Below are 25,626 nucleotides of genomic sequence, written 5' to 3' on the forward strand. Positions count from 1 at the left end.
GTTCCTTCTTCCTTTCACTTTATCCCCAAGGAACCTTAACCAGGCCCACCCGCAACCCTACCCCATCGCCGCACTTAACGCTTCCGTGTTTGTCAACAAGCCCACTGGGTCCTCTATTCCTGAGGCGGCGGGACCTCTCCGCTTCCAGCGAGATAGGTCATCCAAAAAAAGTCCCCGAGACCAGTTTTCTCCTCTAGCCTTACACTCACCTCAGGCTCAAAAAGTTTCACTCGAACGTCCGCCACCCGGCTATTCAAACTCAGCCTCAAGATTCAAACTCAAGCCAGCTTCCTCAGCGCCTCTTTTCATTGGCTTCCGTCTTCGTGACGTCACCACGCAGGACGTGGCCGTGGCGCGTTGCAGATTGGCTCCAGGCGTCTTAGCGGCGCGGAGCACTAGAAGCTGCCTAACTCCGCGTCACCGTGGCAACGCGGAGGCTGCTTCCGGAGGCGTTGGCCGAGGTGGGCGGGGTTAGGCTGCAGCTGCAGGTGGGAGGCAGACACCTGGGATCTTCAGGAAGCCTTCAGACCGCGGGCACGGGCCCGGTTCCTGGGTTCAGGGTGTGAGTGAGACGAGTGCGGGAAGGGCTTGGCCATGCCCTCTGCTAGGGGGAGAGGCGGAGTCTGTTGGGTATGGATTAATGGGTTTTGGGTGTTTATTTTCTCCTTTTCTCCATTAAGCAATGAGGCCTCCAAGGCACAGGTCCCGTGATCTAGAAGCTATAGGGGCCTGTTCCTTCCAGCCACTTTCACGTGGACACAACTGGGGTCAATTCATCTAAATTAATCGAAAGTCCAGGACTTTTGGTTTGAGGGCCCAGGCTTCATTGCTCAGGAACCCCAGGCTCATTCCCTTAGTGCCTGCTGACTGTGAAACTATTTGTTGTATGACTGTTTTTCCATTTCTTTCTAAGATGGCATTACAAAATAAATTTATTCAAATTTATTGGCCTAGTTCATTATTGGATGCAGTGGGCTTTTAAGTCCTGGGTTGTAGTTAGAATTTTAGAATGTAACTATAAAAAGAAAAAAATATATATATATCTGGGAAAAAAATGGCAGATACGTTTGCTAAGAGAATTCATCGTTTATTTCTCAGGATATTTTTAATAGTATGATCTGAATTTTTGTTATTCTTATGTTACTATTGTTGTATCCATTCATTCAATAGTTGTTGATTGTATATTTTAAGGACATAATAGCACACAGTTGAGTCAAACTCCTGGCCCTCTTGGAGCTTATGTTCTAGTGATTCGACATCACCATATATACAGGATGGCACACCACCAAATGTAGAGTGTTATAAGTGAACAATGTAGGGGAAGCCCTCATATTATAGGCATTATTTCCTATTGAAGAAAATCAGAAGCACTTTGTATTGTATATGATGCATAATATATGATTATTTCTGAGCACTGGATAGAGCATCAATAAAGCTAATTGCTGGCTGTACTAGATCTTAACTAATGAGATAGTGATTTGTATGGTGCTGGGTTTGGTAGTAAAACTGAGAAAGCTTTTTATTTTATTTCAAATATGCACTCACTCTGTGGTACTTTACCTTTGATGTCCCGGGCATTTTATTAATTTTATATACATTATCCAATCACTTCCAAGTTTCAAAAGAGCCCATGAGATGTATATACTATTTATTTTACTGAAAAGAAAACTGAAGTTTTCAGAAAATCTCTTAAGAAAAATATTTCTTTTGAAGGGTACAACCCAGCCAATTCAGAATGAAGTCACTTGTTTCTGAAATACTTTCTAGATTAAGTGATATTAAGATGATATCCTAATCTAGTCTGAAAATAGGCATGTTTTACCAATTCCTTGTAAAATTGTACTGATCATTGCGAAAGAAGTGTTTAAATTTCCTTTTTGATAGCCACATTGTATAAGGCTGAACCAATTTCACGGGTGTTTTTACACCTAATCTAGTGCTTATTTTACATTTAAATTCTGCATCACACTTGCCGTTTAAAAGAGTTCAGATTATGAAGTTCATATTCTTAAGGAATTGTCCATGTGTCTTAAGGAGTAAGAGAAATTTTAACGTTACAATCAATGTCATTACTCTGGCAGCTGGCTTCTCTTTAGCAAGTCATTAAGGAGTGTAATAGAAAGGATAGGAAACTGGTGTATTTTGTAACGAAATGAAGGCAAAAGAACCAAAATCTTTCAAACACGTAGTGCTAAGGAGACAGAAATTCCCACCTTTCGTTAGGAAATAAGAGTATAACTAACTGCTGTCTTTTAGAACACAGAAATTTAACATAGGTTTAGAGTAAACTGAAAAGAGTGGAGAAAAGACAAAATGGAAAGTTAGGTTTGAAGTTGCATCAGACATTAAAAAAATAAAATAAAAGTGAATTTAAAGCTGGCAATGGTTAGGAGTTTATATCTCACTCCACCCCCAGGAACACTTTTTGGAACCCGAGCGCCTGCGGGACCCTTTGGCAGCTGGGGACTGGAAGCAACGGAACCAAAGGCAGACGGTCCTTGGTTGCTGGGGCGGACGTGGGCCCAATCTGTCCGTCCCCGCAAGTTTCCCCCAGGGCTGGGACCTGGGCGAGCGGCAAATTCAGATTTTCCCGGATCGTAGTGTTCGTCGCGGGCCCGAGTTGGATGCTAACTGGGAAGTCTTCGTTCCTCAGGTGAGGAGAAGGTGGTCGAGCCCCGGGAGCTCTTTTGGAACCCGCTCCACGCCTGTGGGGGAACTTCCAGGGGACGACGGATTCGCCCAGCGCAAAGGAAACTCGCGCCTCTGCTCTCACGCTTACTCTCCTCAGCATTCATTCATACCGAGTTCAGAAGTTTCTAAACAGTTTCCCTCGTCCGAGTGTAATTCTTACGCAAAAGAATGGAGTTTTTTTTCTTCTTCTTCTTTAGGACCTTTTTCACGTTCTCTGCGTTCGGTTGCCAGCCTCCAGGTCGACTTTTTGGCCTTAGGAATTAAATTTCCAAAGAGTTTTCTCTGCAGGGGGAGCTGACTGCAATGATGGTAATTGGTAGTACCATTGAGGAAGTAGTTTTCAAAGGTATCGCTCACCTTTGTGTTCCCACGTTTAAAAGAGTAACCTGGCTAATTCCGTGGTCTCAGCAGCTTAGACTGAATTTTGCTGGCAGGCAAAAGTTAAATGGCTTACCTAGAAAACCACAGAGTTGGCTCTAGAGCTTAGATTTCCTGACATCCTGCTTCTTTACTGTAAACAGAGGGAACTTAAAACTATCTTAAATCTTTTAGGGTGGCTGGTTCTTAGCAGACTGCAGGAGTGCTCTGAGTTACCTGGTAGGAGACTGGGCTGCAGAAGAGAGGGGATTCCCTTTAGAGCTTGCCCCCTTCCATTTTTAGGGACATATTAAAAAACACAACCAAAGAGGAAGGTTAATTATTGAAATGTTTTCTCTATGCTTACTCAGGTTAGTAGCCAATTCATGCATAATAAACTCTACAGGTTTTGTACTTTGAATATATTTGAGTAAATCCAAAGAAATTGATTGCAGAAGAAAATTAAATGCTGTTGAAAACTTTTTTTTAATCCTACTTGCCTTTCCCTGCATGGTTCTGATTCTGATATTGGAATTGATGGACTTTTTTATTTGTTCGATTGCTTGTTTTGTTAAAAATTTATCAAAATCTGAACGTCCAGTTTAGATTGTTTACATATATTGGATAGGCAAAATAATAGAAAAAGTGTTGGTTGAATTGTTTAAATACTCCAGATTCCAGTATTGAGGGCTGTATATCGTTAAGTGTCTTCTCTTGGGTGCCACACTGTGTACTGTTTCCAGGTGGAATAGACCAAGCAGTAGGATATTGGCTCCTTAAAAAGGATGAGTCTAATTCATGGCACACTAAAAATACATAGTCAGTATAATCAAAGTATCTTTCAATTACATGACTGTATTAAATAAAGCCAGTGGGCTAGGTTTATAGGTTAAGATGAAAAATTCTGGGGAAAGAATGCTGTTGTTACAGTTCTAGCTTTATGACTCTCCAACTTTGTGACCTTTTGCAGATTACTTCTCTGTTTTCTCCTCTGTAAAATGGAAATAATAATAGTACCTACCTCTAAGTGTTGGAGTAAGGATTGAATGAGTTAGTACATGTAGTGTGCTTAGACTAGTAAGTGGTACTTAGTAAGTGCTCAATAAATGTTAGCATTTATTTTGAAATATGTTAGAAATGCCAAGTTAGAGCATAATTTGGCTTGTGTAAACTTTCTGGAAGCATAAGGCATAATTCATAATCTGGCTAATTTGTTAACTGCTAAACAACTAAAATTGTTATACTGTTATATAACATTATATAGCATTTATATATATAATTGTTATACAGATGTTATACTGAACATCTAAAATTAAAACACTCATTTAACAAACTCTTTTGGCATAGTTTTTCTGTGTCATATTTGCAACATAATTATGTGAATTATGTCTTTGGTACAGTTGACATATTATCTTCACGGTTACATCTTATGGATACTATATACAATATCAAATATATATTTTTATTTTACAATTATTACATGTGGTTGACTTTTCAACATCATACTTCATTTTCTATTGCAAAAGGAAGTTAAGGCATATTTAAACAAAATTTATCTTTCTTAGCTATTTTGAGAATGTGATTTTTCGTAGGGTTAGGGAGACAGGTGAAATTTTCTAAAGCAAGGTTTGATACAAACATTAATTCTGTAGAATCTGGAATTTATCCAACCATTCTCCCCCACCCCCAAAAACACATATAGAGCACCTAGTATGTATCTAATTTTGTGGATATAAAGATGTGGTTCTTACTTCTAAGTAACTCATAATTCATGAGGGAGGAAGAGTAGTGTTAAATTGTTATTTATTGTTATAGTGTCAAAAATGTTGTTTGCAACCACAAACAACATTTGAAGTAAAGAGCATAATATTTTCAAAAGGTATTCTATTAATATATTTCATAAATTGTTTTTTCTTCTGCATTTTAAAGAGTAGAGCATTACAGACTAAAACGGAGCAAGTTAGAGGGAAGAAAAAATGTATCAATTATTCACTTGATTTTTTGTTGGGGGCAGGGAGCAGACAATTAAAATAGTGTTGGATGTGTCAAAGTGTGTTCAGTGGAGTGTTTATAAAGTATAGTTTAAAATAATATATGTGTCACTGATAACCGGGCATGGTGAGATGATTTTGTCAAAAATTATCCATGATAAATTATAAGGTTTCTTTCACAGACTGATAACCTCTTTTTCTTTTCAGTTGTACATGCATAGCCTTTTTTCAGTTTCTCAAAGTTAAATTGAAAATTAAGATTTAGCATTATGTGAAAAACAATTAAAAGGGTTTGAAATTAAAGAACCTGTGAATCTAAAACAGAATGATATTTATAATCCCTTAAGCCGTCTAGATAGGTTTTTCAGATTAATGGTTTTGATGCATTGAACCCGTTCTTTAAACTTAATTAAAATTCAAAAAAGCATATTTCAGAAAATGATGATTAATAAATATTCATATCTCTGATGGTTAAAACATTAATGGTTTTAGAGCTTATCTGCTGCTGCTGCTGCTAAGTCGCTTCAGTCGTGTCTGACTCTGTGCGACCCCATAGACGGCAGCCCGCTAGGCTCCTCCGTCCCTGGGATTCTCCAGGCAAGAATATTGGAGTGGGTTGCCATTTCCTTCTCCAATGCATGAAAGTGAAAAGTGAAAGTGAAGTCGCTCAGTCGTGCCCGACTCTTAACGACCCCATGGACTGCAGCCCACCAGGCTCCTCCGTCCATGGGATTTTCCAGGCAAGAGTACTGGAGTGGGTTGCCATTGCCTTCTCCGTAGAGCTTATCAGGCCACATTAAAAATTATATTTTCAGATAGTCTCTGGGGTTCTGTTGGGTTCCTTGCCTTATGTAAGGAGGGTAGTCACCTTCACTTGTTTGAAATGATGAGTTTTATATATTTTTCATGTGGTAAATATTGCACACTAATTTGTTCTCCCTGAAGTATTATAACAGTCTTTTTTAAAAAAATCCAACAATCATGATTTTAATTTTTTTCTAGATTTGTTGATCTACAGAATGCTTCGATACCCATATTTTTGTAGAATCTATAAAAATTTTCTTTCATGCTGGTTGGAATCTGGCATATTTAATTTGGGTGTCTGGCCAAAAAAAATACATGCTACAGCAGAAAGATATAATGAATATGAAGCCCAGGAGGAAAAAGATCAAACTGGAGTTCAGGAGTTACACAGATCTCAAGATAGAGATTCTGGAGTGATGACTAAGTTACATATTCCAGTGATGGTGGATGAAGTTGTTCATTGTTTGGCACCACAAAAAGGGCAGGTAAGTTGATTAATCTTTTATTTTCTAACATTTTTTACTTGAAGTACAATTCACTTAATGTGGTTTTTAGTGTATTTACAAGGCTATATAATTATCACCACTGTCTAATGCAAGAACATTTTTATTATCCCAATAGGAAACCCCAAATCCATTAGCATTCACTCTCCATTGATTCCCTTCGCCTTGTGCCTGACAACCTTCTAATCTGTTTTTTGTCTATATGGATTTGTCTGATCTGGACATTTCATATCAGTGAATTCATACACTTTGTGATCTTTTCTGCCTGCCTTTTACTTAGCATATTTTCAAGATTTATCCATGTTGTGTGTCAGTAATTGTTTCTTTTTATTCCTGAATCATTTCATTGTATGGATATGACTTTTTTTTTAATCTGTTCATAAATGGCTAAGGTTTAGGTTTCCATGTTTAGACTACTCTGAAATGCTGCTATGAACATTCATGTAAACGTTTTTGTGTGAACATGTATTCAGTTCTTTTGGGCATGCGCCTTGGAGTGGATGCTGGGTCATATGCTAACTTTGTGCCTGACTTTTTGAGAATCTGCCAAACTGTTTTCCAGACTTGGTTAGTTTCAAATAACAGTTTTAAAAGGAAAAGAATGTTTTGTTCTATGTGGTTAGGTTATGAAAATGACATTCTATTGTAGCTTCTTGAGAATTTTAATATCTTTTTAGGAATGACTGGAGACAAAGGTGGAAATTTCAGTTCTTACCTGTTTTCTTAGGCTGAGTTTTCAGCTACCCTTCTGTCTTACTGAGAATTCTCCAGAGAAATAGGACCCACAGGACGTGTAGGGGAGGTGTGAGTATATATGTGCTTGTTAAGAGAGAAAGAGAGATCGATTGATTTTAAAGAATTGCCTCACATGATTATAGAGGGTTGGTAAATTCCGAATTTCCATAGTAGGCTGGCAGGCTGGAGACTCACTTAAGACTTGCAGTTTGAGACTTGCAGTTGACTGGAAGCATTTCTCCCTGTTCCAGGGAGGGCAGTGTTTGGTCTATTAAGGCTTTCCAGTGATTGGATGAGACCAACTCATTTTTTTTGGAGGATAATCTACTTTACTCAGTCCAGCAATTTAGATGTTAATCTAAGTTTAATTTAATTGTTATCTGAATGTTAAGTTTAAATTTTATCTGAACCCTAATTAAATGTTTTCTGCTAGTAGCAAAAACCAAATATTTATTTTGCAGTAACCCATGAAGTAGAGAAATAACCAAAGGAAAACAAACCCCATAAAATCTCCTCCTAATTCAGTATTTTATCTGCCCTTTTTCAAAAACCAAGTGGAATAAAATTAGGCGATTCTACAACTTGACCTACCCTGTGTTTCATTGTTTAAGTTCCTGATAAATATAATGTTGGTTTGTTTTTACATTTCTATTGTTCTGATTTGAGTTTTCTAGTTAATTTTTATTGAAAGTTTAATTTTATGAATGTTATTTCTGAGAACTTTAATGTGAGGTACACTTAGAGACAATGTTATTTCTTACCTTTTCTACTGTTTGGCAGACAGCTTTATTCACTATTCCCTTAATCTTCAAGTAATAAAGAACTGCTGACAGTCCTTGGACAGGAAAGGTCTTCATTCTTCCAGAATCCATTATTTGCTGCTTTTCTTTCTGAGCCTTTTCTCCAAAATCATATTCCTTTGCAAACTGTGAGTCATACATTCACCTGTATCAATCACCCACTTAATTACTGTTTTTCACATCACCTTCAATGATAAATTTACAAATGAAACTTTGGATCATAATAAGAACGTTAAAAAAATCTACATGTAGTTTTGAGTGAGGCCTTGATCACTAATAATTAATAATTATTTCCTTTTCTTTGATATTTAGAAGATGCTTACTTAAAATAATTGGTTTTGGGAATTTCTTCTGTATCATAGCCTATTCACTACATATTAATTGTACAAATATTTATGAGTTTGAATTAAAAAAGAATTGCTCTTATCTTTGTCTTCCTTAGGGCTTCCCTGATAGCTCAGTTGGTAAAGAATCCACCTGCAGTTCAGGAGACCCTGGTTCGATTCCTTAGTCGGAAACATCTGCTGGAGAAGGGATAGGCTACCCACTTCAGTATTCTTGGGCTTCCCTTGTGGCTCAGCTGGTAAAGCATCTGCCTGCAGTGCGCGAGACCTGGGTTCAATCCCTGAGTTAGGGAGATCCCCTGGAGAAGAGAAAGGCTACCCATGGGGTCACAAAGAGTCGGACACATCTGAGCAACTTTCACTTTCACTTTTTCTCTTCCTTGGGAGTTACTCTTTGTGACCCCATGGACTGTAGCTCACCAGGCTCCTCTGTCCATGGAATTATACAGGCAAGAATACTGGAATGGGTTGCCATTTACTTCTCCATGGAATCTTCCTGACCCAGGGATTGAACCCAGGTCTCCTGCACTGTAGAGAGACTCTTTACTGACTGAGCCACCAGGGAAGCATTGGGAGATACAGAAGGAATTAAACAAATTATACTTCTTTCTCCTTTCCTATTTTTCATTATTTTGTATTCTGGGTGAATAATTTTTTGTAAGAAAGTACTACTTGTTCTAAAGACATTCTTCTTGCTCTTGAAGATGTTTTAGTATAGGCTACCTTGGTCAGTCTTTTATTCCTAATTTCTGAAAGCTGGAGACAATAAGCATGATCCTGTCTAGCTGAAGATGATAGCAGTTCAGAGGATATAGGAGACTTGTTGTTCTTTGCCCAATAGTGTTGCTAATGTAGCTTGGTGCCTTGAGGGTTTCTGTAAGAGTGATGAGTTGTGAGGGACATGTTGGTTATGCAAGGACTAGTACCAGTAGCTATGTAATTTCCTTCAAGTAGCTTACTGTGGCTCTGCCTCAGATTCCTCGTCTGTGAAATGAAGTACAACCTGTCTCATATGGTCATTGTGGGGGTTAAATGAGTTCATTTATTTAAATTGCTTAGAATGATATCTTCTGAGTAGTATAAGCTCAGTAAACATTAGCTGATTCTATTATGGGGATTAAAAAGGATCAGCATTAGTAGCTAGATACAATAATATTCAAGAGAATATGTAAAATAGATAGCTAATGGGAAGTTTCTTATAACACAGGGAGCTCAAACTGGTGCTCTGTGACAACCTAGAGGGGTGGGATGGGGTGAGGGGTATATGGGAGGATTAGGAGGGAGGGGACATATGTGTACTTATGGGTGATTTATATTGTATAGCAAAACCCAACATAACATTGTAAAACGTAAAAATTAAAAAAAAAAATCATGGAAAAAAATTAGGAGAAGAATGCTAGGAGACAGCAAAAGTGGAAATAAAAGTACCAACAAAGATGAAACCAACATGTTTGCAGCTGGAAGGTGCTGTTTCGTCTGCCTTGATCCATTCTTCAGGTCTTGAGTTAAATTTCACTTTCTCAGGGAAGCTTTTCGAGAGCCTACAGAGGAGGAATCGTCTCCTGGTTAGCACATTCATGGAGTCATACAATTTTCTTTCATAGCATTTGTAATTTTTTTTTTTTTTTAATGAGATTATTTGTTCAGTGGATGTCTTTCCTAGCAGACTGCCCTCCATGAAACTGATGGATATGTTGATCTTGTCTCCCATTTCCAGGGCCTAGCATAAGCACTGTAACATGATGGATTTGTAATGAATTTTAAGGCAATGGATAAAAGTCAGAGTAAATTGGAGCACAGATGTGAGGGGTAGATAAAAGGAATATCCCTCAGATACCAAGGGAGCCTCTCAGGCTCAGGACTTCTGTATGATTCCAGCTTCAGTGTGGCAGGCCCTGTCTGATGAAGTAGCTGGAGAAATCTGGTTAAGGAACAGATAGGAGGACTGAGAAAATGAGCTGGTATCTAATTGATGCAGAATAGATTATGATAAATGTCAGGTTAAGATTGTAAGGTTGGGTTTCTAAATACTCAAAATAAGTGTTTTATCTATTTTGATATTCTAACATTTAATATTAATTTCATTGTTACTTGATTTGCTGAGGTTGTCATGGTACAAGGTATAATTTTCTTTATAAAAATGCATTATACTCCATATAATGGATTTTCCCTAGCATCAATAGCAGCATTTCACTTGTTTTACTTTAAATCTTTATAATCTTTAAATAGAGGTTGAGCATAAAAGAGAAAATCCTGGGGCTATAGATTTACTTTCTTTAAATATTAAAAGCTGATCAATCACAGAAAGAAGGAGCTTATCTTATTTGACCTCAAATTATTGAGAAAGTTAGGAACCTCTATAAGAGACAGGCCCTGTACCACAGCACATATATGAAGATGCATTTTTTTCCTAAAGAAAGGACTGTATAAATTTCAGATGAAATGAACTGTGTCAACATGGAGTTGTTTCCTCTCCTTTATTTTTAAACATATAGCTTTCTTGGAAACAAATTTTTATTTTAAATTTTATTCTACCTTTGTTTATTTGAAAAATGTTTCTGTTTTAAAGCATCATGGAGCTAGTAAGTGACCTTTGTTATCAAAATACCTTCAAAAGTGTGATATTTCAAGGGTTGTACTGGTAAATATTTAACGCCTGGTCTGTGGGTCAGGGTGGAGTATGGATTTCAAAAAAACAAAAACCCCAATTTATTTTGTTTGTAGATTTTCATGAAATACAAATTCCTATTATCATCCATTTCAAGCTGCTAACCTGGTATCATTGAATGTACCATTAAGAAGAAATATGTACAGTTGGCTCTCTCCAACCTGTGTGAATGACACTGGATATGACTCTCACGATTGAGGCCATTAGATATCTGTAGGTTATATAATGGCAAAAATTTTGCCTGACAATTCTGAAAATTAGTATAGTCTGTCAATTTTTCCCTTAGCTTATTTGACATTCCCTACTTAAGATCTGTATTTTGTATTTCTCTACTCTGGAAGGTACCATGGTATAGCCATAGAATACTGTATTCATTTACTTTTTTAGCAGTGACATTCTTTTTTTCTCTAATAAACAATCCATCCCAAATATAAAACAGGTTAAAAATGGTATTCTGTAGTGTGACTTTGTTTATATGATTTACTGGTGCTAAAATCCATAACAGTGAGACATTTTGTTGAGTACAAAAACTTTGAAATCAGCATCAGTGTCCTTTTATTTTTTGCACAGTTTGGATTCACATCGATAAACAAATATAAAATGTAACAGTTTGTTTTTTAAAGTTGTCCTGAAATCTCACCTTGATTTTTATTTCTATAGAAGTAGTAAGATAATTTTAATTAAATCAAAAGGGCATTTTAGTAATAAACATATAATTAAAGTTTCAATACAGCAATAAAGCAATTATAAATATTTTTGCACCTAATTTCAGACCACCAAAATAAATGAAGCAAAAACTATCAGAATTGAGGGGAGAAAGAGACAGTGCTATAGTAATAGTTAGAGACATCAGTACCCACTCACAGTATTCTATAGAACAACCAGACAGTACAAAGGAATAGAGATCTTAACACAATAATCCAATCATTTAAGACATATACAGAACACTCTACTCAATATCAGCAACATACACATATCTTGAGTACACATGGGATATTTTCCAGGATAGGACATATGTTAGGCTATAAGTTCAGTCTCAATAGATTTGAAAAGATATCGTTCAGAGTATCTTCTCCAGTCACAATGGGATAAAATTAGAAATCAATAGCAGAATACAATCTAGAAAATTCATGAATTTGTGGAAATTAAGTAAAACATTCTTAAACAACCAATAGATCAAAGAAGAAATCACAAGGGAAATTAGAAAATACATAGAGATGAATAAAAACAAAATCACAATATACCAAAACTTAAGTTACACAGTGAAAGAAATCCTAAGGGAGAAATTTATAGCTATAAATACCTAGATAAAAAAACAAAGTTCTCAAATCAGCAACCTAGCTGTACAACTAAAGGAACTAGGAAAAGAAGAGCAAATGAAACCCAAAGAAAAATGGTTGAGAGGATCAATGAAACCAATCTTCAGGGACCAACAAAATTGACCAGTCAGTTGTTCCATACAAGGTTCTTGACCGACATATAGGTTTTTCAGGAGATGTAAGATGGTCTGGTATTCCCATTTCTTTAAGAGTTTTCCACATTGTCTTATGATCCACAAGTCAAAGGCTTTAGCATAGTCAATGAAACAGAGGTAGATGGTTTTCTTTAGTTCACTTGCTTTCTTTATCATCCAGTGAATCTTTGCAATTTGATCTCTGGATTGAGAAAGGAGTATAACAAGGCTGTTTATTGTCACCCTGTTTGTTTAACTTATATGCAGAGTACATCATGAGAAATGCTGGGCTGGATAAGTTACAAGCTGGAATAAAGATTGCTGGGAGAAACATCAACACATCAACAACCTCAGATATGCAAATGATGGCACTCTGATGGCAGAAAGTAAAGAGGAACTAAAAACTTCTTGATGAGGGTAAAGGAGTAGAGTGGAAAAGCTGGCTTAAAACTAAATATTAAAAAAACTAAGATCATGGCATCTGGTCCTAGCACTTCATGACAAATTGAAGGGGAAAAGGTGGAAGCTGTGACAGATTTCCTTTTCTTGGGCTCTAAAATCATTGTGGATGGTGACTGCAGCCATGAAATTAGAAGATGATTGCTTCTTGGTGGGAAAGCTACGACAAACCTAGACAGTGTGTTAAAAAGCAAAGACATCACTTTGCCGACAAAGGTCCGTATAGTCAAGGCTATGGTCTTTCCAGTATTCATGTGCAGTTGTGAGAGCTGGACCATAAAGAAGGCAGAGTGCTGAAGAATTGATGCTTTTGAACAATGGTGTTGGAGAAGACCCTTGAGAATCCCTTGGACAGTAAGGAGGTCAAACCAGTCAATCTTAAAGGAAATCGACTATGAATATTCATTAGAAGGATTGAGGCTGAAGCTGAAAACTTCAATATTTTGGCCACCTGATACGAATAGCTGACTCATTGGGAAAGACCCTGATGGAAAGATTGAAGGCAGAAGGAGAAGAGGGCAACAGAGGATGAAATGGTTGGATGGCATCACTAATGTAATGGACATGAACTTGGGCAAACTTTGGGAGGTGGTGAGGGCAAGGAGGCCTGGCATGTTGCAGTCCATGGGGTTGCGAAGAGACAGATGCAACTTGGCAACCAAACAACAGGAACAAAAACAATATTGACGGTCTTAGCTGGAAGGACTAAGAGAGAAGGAGAGAAGACTCAAATTAACAAATTGAAAATGGGGTGATAGCCACCAATTCTACAGAAATAGAAAGGTTTATATGAGAGTTCTAAGAACGATTGTATGCCAACAAATTCGATGGTTTAGTTGCTAAGTCATGTCTGACTCATGTGACCCCATGGACTGTAGCCCACCAGGCTCCTCTGTCCATGGGATTTTTCCAGGCAAAAATACTAGAGTGAGTTGCCATTTCCTTCTCCAGGGGATCTTCCTGACCCAGGGATTGAACCCGGGTCTCCTGCGCTGTAGGCAGATTCTTTACTGACTGAGCCAGCTTAGATTAAATGGATAAATTCCTAGAAACAACAAGACCTACCAAGACTAAATCAAGAAAAATAGAAACTCTGAATAGACCTATAACTAGTAAAATCAACAATCTCTTGACAAAGAAAAGCCCCAGACCCAATGGCTTCAGTGGTGAATTCTAGCAAACCTTCAGTGGCGAATTAGTATGAACCCATATCAGACTTTCTGAAAAAACTGAAGAGGAGGGAATGCTTTCTAAGTCATCCAGTAAGGCTAGCGTATTCTTGATACCAAAGCTAGACAGAGACACTACAAGCAAAGAAAACAACAGACTGATAACCCTTATAAGCATTGACACAAAAATCCTCAGCAGATACTTGTATACAGAGTTAAGCAGCACATTAATAGAATTATACACCATTCCCAAGTAGAATTTATTCCTGAAATGCAATGTTTTCATCAGACAAAAAAAATTGATGTTATATGTCACATCAACAAAATGAAGGAAAAAGAAAAAGCATGTAATCATCTTAATCGATGCAGAAGAATCATTTTACACAAAACTTACCACCTTTTCATAATAAAAACACTCAACAAACTAGAATAGAAGTACCTCCATGTAATAAAAGCCTTATATGAAAAACCTACAGTAAATGTGGTGCTCAGTAGTGAAATACTGAAAGAGTTTCCTCTAAGATCAGGAACATGACAGTGATGCCCATTTCCCCAACTCTATTCAACATACTATTGGGAGTTCTAGCTGGAGCAGTTAGGCAAGAAAAACAAAAGGCACCCATATTGCAAAGGAATAAGTAATACTATAACTGCAGATCATATGATCTTATACATAGAAAACACCACAGATCCCACATACAAGAAATAACCCAAATCAAAACAAACAAAAACTCATAAATTAATTTAGTGAAGTAGCAGCATACAAAGGCAGCACACAGAAATCAATACATGAACAATCAACAATCTGAAATGAAAATTATGATATGGTTCCATGTGTAATATCATTGAAAAGAATGAAGTACTTAGAAGTAAATTTAACCAAGGAAGTGAAAGACACATACAATGAAATCTACAAGATATTTGTAAAACAAGCAAACATAAAAACACATAATGTGTTCATGGATTATAATACTTACTATTGCTAAAATGTCAGTGTGACCCAAAGCTGCCTACTGATTCAATGAAATTTGTTCTAAAATCTTAATGATGTTATCTTAGAAACAGAAAAATCTATCCTAAAATTCATATAGAATCTAAAGGAGCCCTGAATGGTAAAAATAATCTTGAAAAAGACCAAACCTGGAGAACTCATGTTTGCAAATTTCAAAACTTACTGCAGAAGTACAGCAATCATGAGTGTGATACTGGCATAAAGTCAGACGTATAAACCAATGGGATAGAAAAGAAAACCTGGAAATAAGCGCTCAGGTATATGTTCAAATGATTTTTGACAAGGGTGCCTAGGATAGTCAATGGGGAAAGGGCATTCTTTTTAATAAATAGTGCTGAGAAAACTGGATATCCGTGTAGAGAAGAATTAAGTTGGACTCTTATATAATACTACATATATAAATTTACTCAAAGTGGATCAAAGATATAAATGTAATACCTAAAACCATAACACTCTTGGAACAAAAACTTCACAACATTGGATTTAGCATTGATTTCTTGGGTATAACACCAAAGGTAGTCAAAGAAAAAGATAGATAGATTGTACTTCATGAAAATTTTAAAAATTTGGGCATGAAAAGACACAACATAATTGAAAAGGTGACTTATAGAATGGGAAAATATTTGGAAATCATATATCTGGTATCAATTTAATATGCAGAATAAATAGAAAAAATTTAAAACTCAACAGTGCAAAACAAATAACCTGATTCAAAAATGGGCAAAGAACTTGAATAGACATTTCTCCAAAGAAGAGATACAAATGGCCAATAAGCACATGAAATGATTCACAAGATCACAAATTATGGAAATGAAAATCAAAACTACAGTGGGATGCCACCCCACAACCATTAGAATGACTACTGTCAAAAAATAAGAAAACAACAAGTGTTTGGTGAGGATGTGGAGAAATTGGAACCCTTGAGCACTGCTGATAGAATATAAAATGATACAGATGCTGTGAAAAACAGTTTGCCACTTCCTCATAAAGAATTTAAAGCAGAATATTATGATCCAGCAGTTCCATTTCTGAGAATATGAACTCAAAAGAATTGAAAGAAGGATCTTGAAGCAAAATATTTGCACACCCATGTTCATGGCAGCATTCACAATATCTAGAACATGGAACTAACTCAAGCGTTCGTTGATGGGTGAAGAGAAGCAAAATATGACCAACACATGTAACAGGGTATTATTCAGCCTTAAAAAGAAGGGAAATTCTTCACTATACTACAGCATGGATGAACTATGAAGACATTTTGGTAGATGAATAAGCCAGTCATAAAAAGACATACTAACTGTATGATTCTACTTACTAGAGACACTTAGTGTAATCAATATCATGGAGACGGAAAGTAGAATGGCAGTTGCCAAGAGCTAGGGAAGAGGGGAATGAGGGAGTTATTGTTTAATAAGTATGGAGTTTGAGAAAATAAAATGAGTTATGTAAATGGATGGTAGTGATGGTTGTGTAATGCTGTGGTTATGTTTTAATACCTACCATTGAAAGCTACACTTAAAAATGGTTAAGATGATTAGGTTTTATGTTGCTTGTTTTAGCATAATAAAAATTTGTTTTAAAAAAAAGCAAGTTCCTGATTTGAAGAAAACACACTTTTTTATATTAATTCATGGCTACTAGAAATAGATGATTGTTTCATAATTATATGCAAACATTCAAGTAAAATAAATATTGTTGCTTTTCTATTTTACTGTCACACATTCTGTGTTTCTTGCAGATTGTTTTCTATGTGTACTTCTAAAATATCTTTAATATATATTTTAAAGCCCCATTAATACTAGATTTCATGATTGGTTTCTATTTATTATGTATGATATTTTATTAGTACTGTGAAATCAAGTGGGCCTTAGAAAGTGTTAATATGAACAAAGCTAGCTGAGGTGATGAAATTCCAGCTGAACTATTTAAAAATCCTAATAGATGTTGCAGTTAAAGTGCTACACTTAGTATGTCAACAATTTTGGAGAACTCAGCAGTGGCTGCATGATTGGAAAATCATGTTCAAACTACTGCACAATTGCACTCATTTCTTGTTAGCTAGGTTATGCTCAAAATCCTTCAAGGTAGGCTTCAGCAGAATGTGAACTGAGACCTTTCAGATGTACAAGCTGGGTTTTGAAGATGCAGAGGAACCAGGGATCGAATTGCCAACATTCGTTGGATCACAGAGAAAGCAAGGGAATTCCCACATTTGCTTCTGCTTCATTGGCTACACTAAAGCCTTCGACTGTGTGGATCACAGCAAACTGTGGAAAATTCTCAAAGAGGTGGGAATACCAGACCACCTTACCTAGAAACCTGTATGTGGGTCAAGAAGCAATAGTTAGAGCTGGACATGGAACAACTGAGTGGACTGGAAAAGGAACACGACAAGGCTCTGCACTCTCACCCTGCTTATTTAACTTATATGCAGAGTACATCATGCAAAATGTTAGGCTGGATGAATCACAAGCTGATATCAAGACAGCTGGGAGAATCATCAATAACCTCAGATATGCAGATGATGCCACTCTAATGGCAGAACATAAAGAGGAACTACAGAGCCTCTTGATGAGGGTGAAGGAGGAGAGTGAAAACGCTGGCTTCAAACTCAAAAAAACTAAGATCATGGCATCCAGTCCCATCATTTCATGGCAAATAGATGATGAAAAAGTGGAAACAGTGACAGGTTCTCATTTCTTGGGCTCCAAAATCACTGCAAATTGTGACTGCAGCCATGAAATTAAAATACACTAGCTCCTTGAAAGGAAACCTATGACAAAACTAGATAGCATATTAAAAAGCAGAGACATCATTTTGCTGTCAAAGGTCCATATTGTCAAAGCTATTGTTTCTCCAGGAGTTGTGCAGATGTGAGAGTTGGACCATAAAGAGGCTGAGCACTGAAAAATTAATGCTTTTGAATTGTACTAGAGAAGACTCTTTGGAGTCTCTTGGACTGCAAGGAGATCAAACCAATGAATCCTAAAGGAAATCAATCCTAAATATTCATTAGAAGGACTGATGCTGAAGCTGAAGCTCCCATGCTTTGGCCACCTAATGCGAAGAACTGACTCACTGGAAAAGACCCTGATGTTGAGAAAGGTTGAGGGTAGGAGGAGAAGGGGATGACAGGATGAGATAGTTGGATGGCATCACTGACTAAATGGACGTAAGTTTGAGCAAACACCAGGAGATAGCATAGGACAGAGGAACCTGCTCTGCTGTAGTCCACAGAGTTGCAAAGAATCTGACATGACTTAGCGACTGAACAACAACAATTTATTTAATACATTATCTGATATTTCAGATACTTGTCACATTTATAGGTGGTCTGCACTACCTGGTTATATGATGAACATTTTACATACTCTTATTAAGGTATTTAAAATCTTTTAGACAGCCAACAGTAATAAACACAAAACAATTAGACAATTATATATTGAATTCTTATATTTGATCACTTAATTAAAATTTTTTATCTCTTTTTTGTTGGTAAAAACTACAGTTTATCAGCTCTAATGTGTACTAGTGAAACCCACGTTATTCAAACTATCAAATTTAGAATTTCCTCTTAGAGTTTTAGGGTGGGGTATATGGGCATTTGGATCTCAATGGTATATTTAGCATATTTTCTTTAACCGGAATATATATATATATTTAATGCTATTTATAAAATACTTTTTCATATTGTAAGAAATGTGAACAACTGATTCAGAAATGAGTTTTCTGGTTGTATTTTCAAATTTTATTTGGCTTTTTTGTTGTTTAGTTGGTAAATTGTCTTCATCTCTTTTGCATTGCATGGACTGTAGTCTACCAGGCTTCTCTACTCTTTGGATTTCCCAGGCAAGAATACTGTAGTGGGTAGTCATTTCCTTCTCCAGGGTATCTTCCTGACCCAGGGATCAAACCCACCCCTTCTGCTTGGCAGGTGGATTCTTTACCACTGAGCCAGGGAGGCTTTAGCTAAATGAGTTACTCATTTGGGCCAAAATGTTTCCTAGTTTCTTCAACAATTCTTAGTTTTAGAAATCCCTGAGCAATAGTCTAGTCATAGTTACATAGTTTATAACTAAAAGGATAATAAGTTGTTCCTGCTTATTTTCCCATAAAGACATTAGTGCTATTTAAAATACTCATATTATGTGCTTTTATAATTTACATATGATTACAATAGTTTTCATAGTAAAATCTTTAATAATTGCAGTGTATTTCTTGAGTGTATATCCACCCTTTCTAGTAAGTTCAGTATCTGTGAGAATTTTCTTGCTTTTCTTTCAGTGACTTAGTACAGTTTTATCAGTGAATATAATTGTCTTCATTAGAATTTAGAAGCACAGTATAAATACAGGACATTGTGCCTTTATTTACATAAATAAGACCAATAATCAGTTCTTTTTCCTATTCAGTGTCTTTAAATTATCTTTTTATGATTTGCTCTTTTTATTGTCCAAAAACTGAATCCTAGTTTTTTGCCATTCAAGTATGAGAATTAAATTTTTTTTTTGCTTTAAATTTAGCCTAAAAATTAATTAGAAATTACAGTTTTCCTCCTTTGATGATAACTCCCAAATAAATGTGGTTCCATTGTTGTGAAAATGATCTTCCATTTAAAAAGTCAGATATATGTACTGAATTTTAAGTTTTATTTGAACCATTCTTTAAGTTTAGTAAACAGAGACCTAGGAAGAAACAAATGTCCATTCTGTAAGGGAAGCTCACGGGAAGAAAAAGAAACAGGTGAAGTTTTTCTGTTCACAAAGCACATTTGCATGAGTCATCCTGAGTACTGGTTACTCTCTATTTAGGTCAGCACTAGTCCCTGATCAATAGTCTAATCATAGTTACTGCAAGAGGCTAGGTCCAGTGGTTCTTTCTTTTCCCATTGTTTTTCTAGGTCCCATATTATTTTTGTTAAAAGTGCTTGTAAGTATACCTTGACCTTGTGAGTTCTCAGAACATTTCATTTTACTCTTCTTCCACTACCTTCTCCTCATATAACTACTTAGCTGTAAGTAGCATACTTAAAATGTTATTTTATAATAAACCAAGTTACAAAGCTTTATGGTGACTCATCTTACTGTAATGATCTGTGAACTCTCTCTTTCTTTTTTTTTTTGGTGGGTGCTAGTTTTTGTCTCCTTTGGGTGAAACAAATATTTACCAGGAGATAATGTACATTTAAAGATTTTATTTGCTTTTATGAATTTGTCTCAGAAAGTATTTATATGCATTTTTATAGCTACTTACCTTTTCTTTTCTGTGTAAACGTTTCACTTGGTTTGTTTGAGTCCTTGATGTATAAGATGTTATATTGCATTGTATATTAATTTTAAGGATATATTTTATCCTTGTCATATTCATTTGCTCTGTGTGATAGAGTGTTTTTCTATGTTTATAATTAAATTTCCATAAAAGAAAAATAATTATTTTGTTATATATATATATTTTTCTTTTTGAAAAGCAAAATAAATTAATTCTGGATATATAATATATTTATAAAGATGGAGGATTTTTCACATGAGGCCAGTGTATGCTGGGAGAAACATTATTAGTAACAACAACATGAAGTTGTAGAAGATTTTAATGTTTGTGAAGCCCTTTTATATATTATTGTCTGTGCTTTCCATTAGTGTTGATCTCAGTAGCATTTTGTACAAAGTAACATGTTAACTGCAGGAAAAAAAAGAGGAAATATGTCCAGTCCTTCTGTTGCATTGGAACCATGTAGTGATAAATGATATTGGTTGGACTTGAATGCTCCTAGCTACCAATCAGATTATGTGGTTTATGTTTTGTTTTTCCACCATTAGTATTAGTTCTTAGTACCTGTTGCTCAGCCCACAAAAGCTTCAGGACCTGTATTAGGCCTCTAAACTTATAGGTCAGGTACTTTGGTCTAACATCCCTAGAGCATACATCACTAGCTTCCTTGGCACATGAGGGCCTGTATCAGTGCTCAGTTATTTGAAGTATGTTAATTCCAGAAAAACATCTACTTCTGCTTCATTGACTACACTAAAGCCTTTGTGTAGAATACAACAAACTGGAAAATTCTTAAAGAGATGGAAATACCAGACTACATTAACTGCTTCCTGAGAAACCTGTATGCAGATCAAGAAGCAACGGTTCGAACCAGACATGGAATAATGGCCTGGTTTAAAATTGGGAAAGGAGTACATCAAGACTGTATATTGTTGCCCTGCTTATTTAACTTCTATGCAGAGTATATCATGCAAAATGCTGGACTGGATGAAGCTCAAGCTGGAATCAAGATTGCCTGGAGAAATATCAATAACCTCATATATGCAAATGACATCACTCTATTGGCAGTAAGTGAAAGGGAACTAAAGAGCATCTTGATGAAAGTGAAAAAGGAAAGTGAAAAAGCTGGCTTAAAACTCAACTTTCAAAAACTAAAATCATGGCATCTGGTCCCATCACTTCATGGCAAATAGATGCAGAAACAATGGAAACAGTGACAGATTTTTCTTGGACTCCAAAATCACTGCTAATGGTGGCTGCAGGCTTGAAATTAACCCTTATCTTCGACAAAGGAGGCAAGAATATACAATGGATTAAAGACAATCTCTTTAACAAGTGGTGCTGGGAAAACTGGTCAACCACTTGTAAAAAAATGAAACTAGAACACTTTCTAACACCATTCACAAAAATAAACTCAAAATGGATTAAAGATCTAAACGTAAGACCAGAAACTATAAAACTCCTAGAGGAGAACTTAGGCAAAACACTCTCCGACATAAATCACAGCAGGATCCTCTATGACCCACCTCCCAGAATACTGGAAATAAAAGCAAAAATAAACAAATGGGACCTAATTAAAATTAAAAGCTTCTGCACAACAAAGGAAACTATAAGCAAGGTGAAAAGACAGCCTTTGGAATGGGAGAAAATAATAGCAAATGAAGCAACTGACAACTAATCTCAAAAATATATAAGCAACTTATACAGCTCAATTCCAGAAAAATAAATGACCCAATCAAAAAATGGGCCAAAGAACTAAATAGACATTTCTCCAAAGAAGACATACGGAAGGCTAACAAACACATGAAAAGATGCTCAACATCACTCATTATCAGAGAAATGCAAATCAAGACCACAATGAGGTACCATTTCACACCAGTCAGAATGGCTGTGATCCAAAAGTCTACAAGCAATAAATGCTGGATAGGGTGTGGAGAAAGGGGATCCCTCTTACACTGTTGGTGGGAATGCAAACTAGTACAGCCACTATGGAGAACAGTGTGGAGATTCCTTAAAAAACCACAAATAGAACTGCCTTATGACCCAGCAATCCCACTGCTGGGCATACACACTGAGGAAACCAGAATTGAAAGAGACACGTGTACCCCAATGCTTATTGCAGCACTATTTATAATAGCCAGGACATGGAAGCAACCTAGATGTCCATCAGCAGACGAATGGATAAGAAAGCTGTGGTACACATACACTATGGAGTATTACTCAGCCATTAAAAAGAATACATTTGAATCAGTTCTAATGAGGTGGATGAAACTGGAGCCGATTATACAGAGTGAAGTAAGCCAGAAAGAAAAACACCAATACAGTATACTAACACATATATATGGAATTTAGAAAGATGGTAATGATAACCCTGTATGCCAGACAGCAAAAGAAACACAGATGTATAGAACAGACTTTTGGACTCAGAGGGAGAGGGAGAGGGTGGGATGATTTGGGAGAATGGCATTGAAACATGTATACTATCATGTAAGAAACGAATTGCCAGTCTAGGTTCAATACAGGATACAGGATGCTTGGGGCTGGTGCACGGGGATGATCCAGAGAGATGATATGGGGAGGGGTTCAGGGTTGGGAACTCATGTACACCTGTGGCAGATTCATGTCAATGTATGGCAAAACCAATACAGTATTGTAAAGTAAAAAAAAAAAAAAATAATAAATAGAAGACACTTGCTTCTTGGAAGAAAAGCTATGACAAACCTGGAGAGTGTTTTAAAAAGCAGAGACATCACTTTGGCCACCTGATGCAGAGAAGTGACTCATTAGAAAAGACTCTGATGCTGGGAAAGATTGAAGGCAGGAACAGAAGGAGATGGGAAGACAGAGGATGAGATGGTTGGATGGCATCACCGACTTGATGGACATGAGTTTGAATAAACTCCAGGAGATTTTGTAGGACAGGGAAGCCTTGTGTGCACACAAAACACTTAAGTTCAATTAACAACTATTTACATGGTATGTACATTGTATCAGATATTCTGAGTAGTCAAGGGATGATTTAAAGCATATGAGAGGATGAGCATAGGTTATATGAAAATTCTCCATGAGGTTGCAAAGAGTTGGACACAGCTGAGCAACTGAACAACAACATGCTTCTTTTGTTATCACAACACTCTGCCAAGGAGTTCTGGTCTGTCTCAACGGTCAGGTCACTGTTTTTTTCAGAGCTTGTTCCCCGATTGATCTTTCACTCTAGGTAGGAAATCTTCTGTTTGTAATGATAGGAGAGGGGGATAAATTGCTCAAAGAAAGGTACAGGATAAATTGACTAGAACCATCAATAGACTGAGTCTTAGAAGTAAAGCTGGAAAGAAAGGGTGCTGTCAAGGGCGGGAAACTGTAAGAGAATGTTTTCAGGAAATAGTGTTACTACTAAAAAGGGAAATGGACTTCGTGATTTTCCATCTTCTCTATGTTTTTCCTTCTTTTTCTTGTCCCTTGCTACCTAATATTTCTTCACTGTGGTTTTGATTTTACTCTTCTTTTATAGCAGAAATCATGAAATAAAGCAAATTCAGTCATCTGCCCTTCCTATTTTAGAAATGATCTTCAAAATAGTCTCATGAAGACTGACTTTTCCACCAGTCCAGAATATTTCTACTGACGTGATTTCTTCTTTGAGTAATATGTGTGATACCAACATTTTTGAATAGAAAGTCTTGATTTTGCTTTAATTTAAAATGATCAAAACAGCAAACGAATGAATGAACATGAAGCCAGCTTTTCTTGCTAAGGACTACTTAGAACTTAAATACAATTTGAGCTATTTCAGAAAGGAGATTTAGATAATTATGAGAGAAAAATATTTTATTTTTCTTGGTTTAATATTTTTGAAACATCATTTTCATAACAGAAACTGCCCAGATTTTTCTAAATTATTTAGTTAATAATATATAATTATATCCACAAAGGGAAATTTATGATATAAAAAGTCAGATATTCATTTGCATTATATAAAAAATAAGATATTAATTTGCTTTTTAAATAAGATGAAATACAGCATTCCTCTATAGCTCATTAGGTCAGTTTAGGATGTTAACCACAGTATTGCAGTCTCTGATACTTTTTACTTAAGTTCTATGATAATGAAAGATCAAGAATTAACTAGTTAGATGCAAAAACAATCAAAACATTTTTAACCCTTACGTTTGATTTTGAGTTTGGATGATTGCATATTTCAGTTACTGCTTTAAGTTGTATAACTGGTGTTCATTTCTTTTGTTTTATATTGGTTTTGGGTAAAAAGTCTTGTAAGTCTTTCCAAAATGTAACCTTATAATGTCTGGGAATTTAAGTCAAACTCTTCTTAATTGCCTTAAGGTTGTAATTTTGAATATCTATTCTTATTCTCTTCTACGTAACAGTGGTTTTGTTAATGCCTTAATTTTTTCCATCCCTAAATCCCTACATGGCTGTGTGTTTCTGGATGCCTTTTTACTCTTTTTTGCTGGTATTCATTTCTTAGTATACTGACTTATAGCAAGGTCATCTACACTAAATTTTCCAATAGAGCTAACATGCCTGGCTCCCTCACTTCTGGTCTTTATTTGAGTATCACCTTTTTAGAGAGATCATCCTTGGTGACCTTATTTAAAATTTCAACTACCCTCCCACAATGTTTGATATCCCCTTTGCTTGCCTTTTTTCTTTCTCTCTAACACTTACCATGTTTTTTCATTTTCAATTTGATTTCTAGCTGTCTCTTATGCCCTCCTTCTATGGCATCCTGGAATTTAAGTTCCACAAATTTGAATTTTTGTCTGTTTTTTTTTGCAACTGCCTCCTCAGTGCTGAAGACAGTGTCTGGCACTTAGAAAGTATCCTATAAATATTTGTTGAAATAATTATCACAAGGAAGAATGAAAAGTACTAGTAAGAGAAACATTAAGAAGGTGGGCATGGCAAGCGATTGGGCGAAGCGAAGAAGGCCTTGGGGAAGTGACAAAAAAGACAATGGGCTGTTAGGTCTAAGTTTCTGTGCAAAATGAGACCATTTCCACATTTTTTCAGTAAATATTCATTGAGCTTCTACTGTGTGACAGATGCAGTGCTCTTCATCCTGGGGATATGATGTGGAACAAAATTGGACATGATTTTCGCCTCCAAGGAGCTTATGGTTTAGTGGAGGAGGCAGGCATTTATCAAATAATCATCAAGGTGAATGTGAAATTTCCACAGCTGTGATAAAGAATACAGCTAGCCCTCCTTATCTACAGTTACACATCCACAGACTCAACCAACTGCAGATGAAAATATTCAGGAAAAAAAAATTCCAGAAAGTTCCCCAAAGCAAAGCTTGAATTTGCAGCCCACAGGCACACAGAACAATTTATGTGCATTGTAATGATGTG

At 36.2% G+C, this 25,626-nt stretch overlaps 2 protein-coding genes across 2 annotated transcripts in view; one reads left to right on the plus strand and one right to left on the minus strand.

Moving 5' to 3' along the window:
* Positions 1 to 300, minus strand: part of KIF18A (kinesin family member 18A) — an 81,570-nt gene extending 81,270 nt beyond the window's left edge. Inside the window, exon 1 of the mRNA XM_040257758.1 lies at positions 210 to 300. The gene's annotated coding sequence lies outside the window, so the exon portion shown is untranslated. The remainder of the gene's footprint in view (positions 1 to 209) is intronic.
* Positions 301 to 345: 45 nt separating this feature from the next.
* Positions 346 to 25,626, plus strand: part of METTL15 (methyltransferase like 15) — a 224,790-nt gene continuing 199,509 nt past the window's right edge. Inside the window, exons 1-2 of the mRNA XM_040257759.1 lie at positions 346 to 2,653; positions 6,042 to 6,328. Of these exons, the coding sequence (XP_040113693.1) occupies positions 6,059 to 6,328 (270 nt within the window). The 5' untranslated portion in view covers positions 346 to 2,653; positions 6,042 to 6,058. The remainder of the gene's footprint in view (positions 2,654 to 6,041; positions 6,329 to 25,626) is intronic.

This window comes from Oryx dammah, unplaced genomic scaffold (genome assembly GCF_014754425.2).
Source record: "Oryx dammah isolate SB20612 unplaced genomic scaffold, SCBI_Odam_1.1 HiC_scaffold_17, whole genome shotgun sequence".
Lineage (NCBI taxonomy): Eukaryota > Metazoa > Chordata > Mammalia > Artiodactyla > Bovidae > Oryx > Oryx dammah.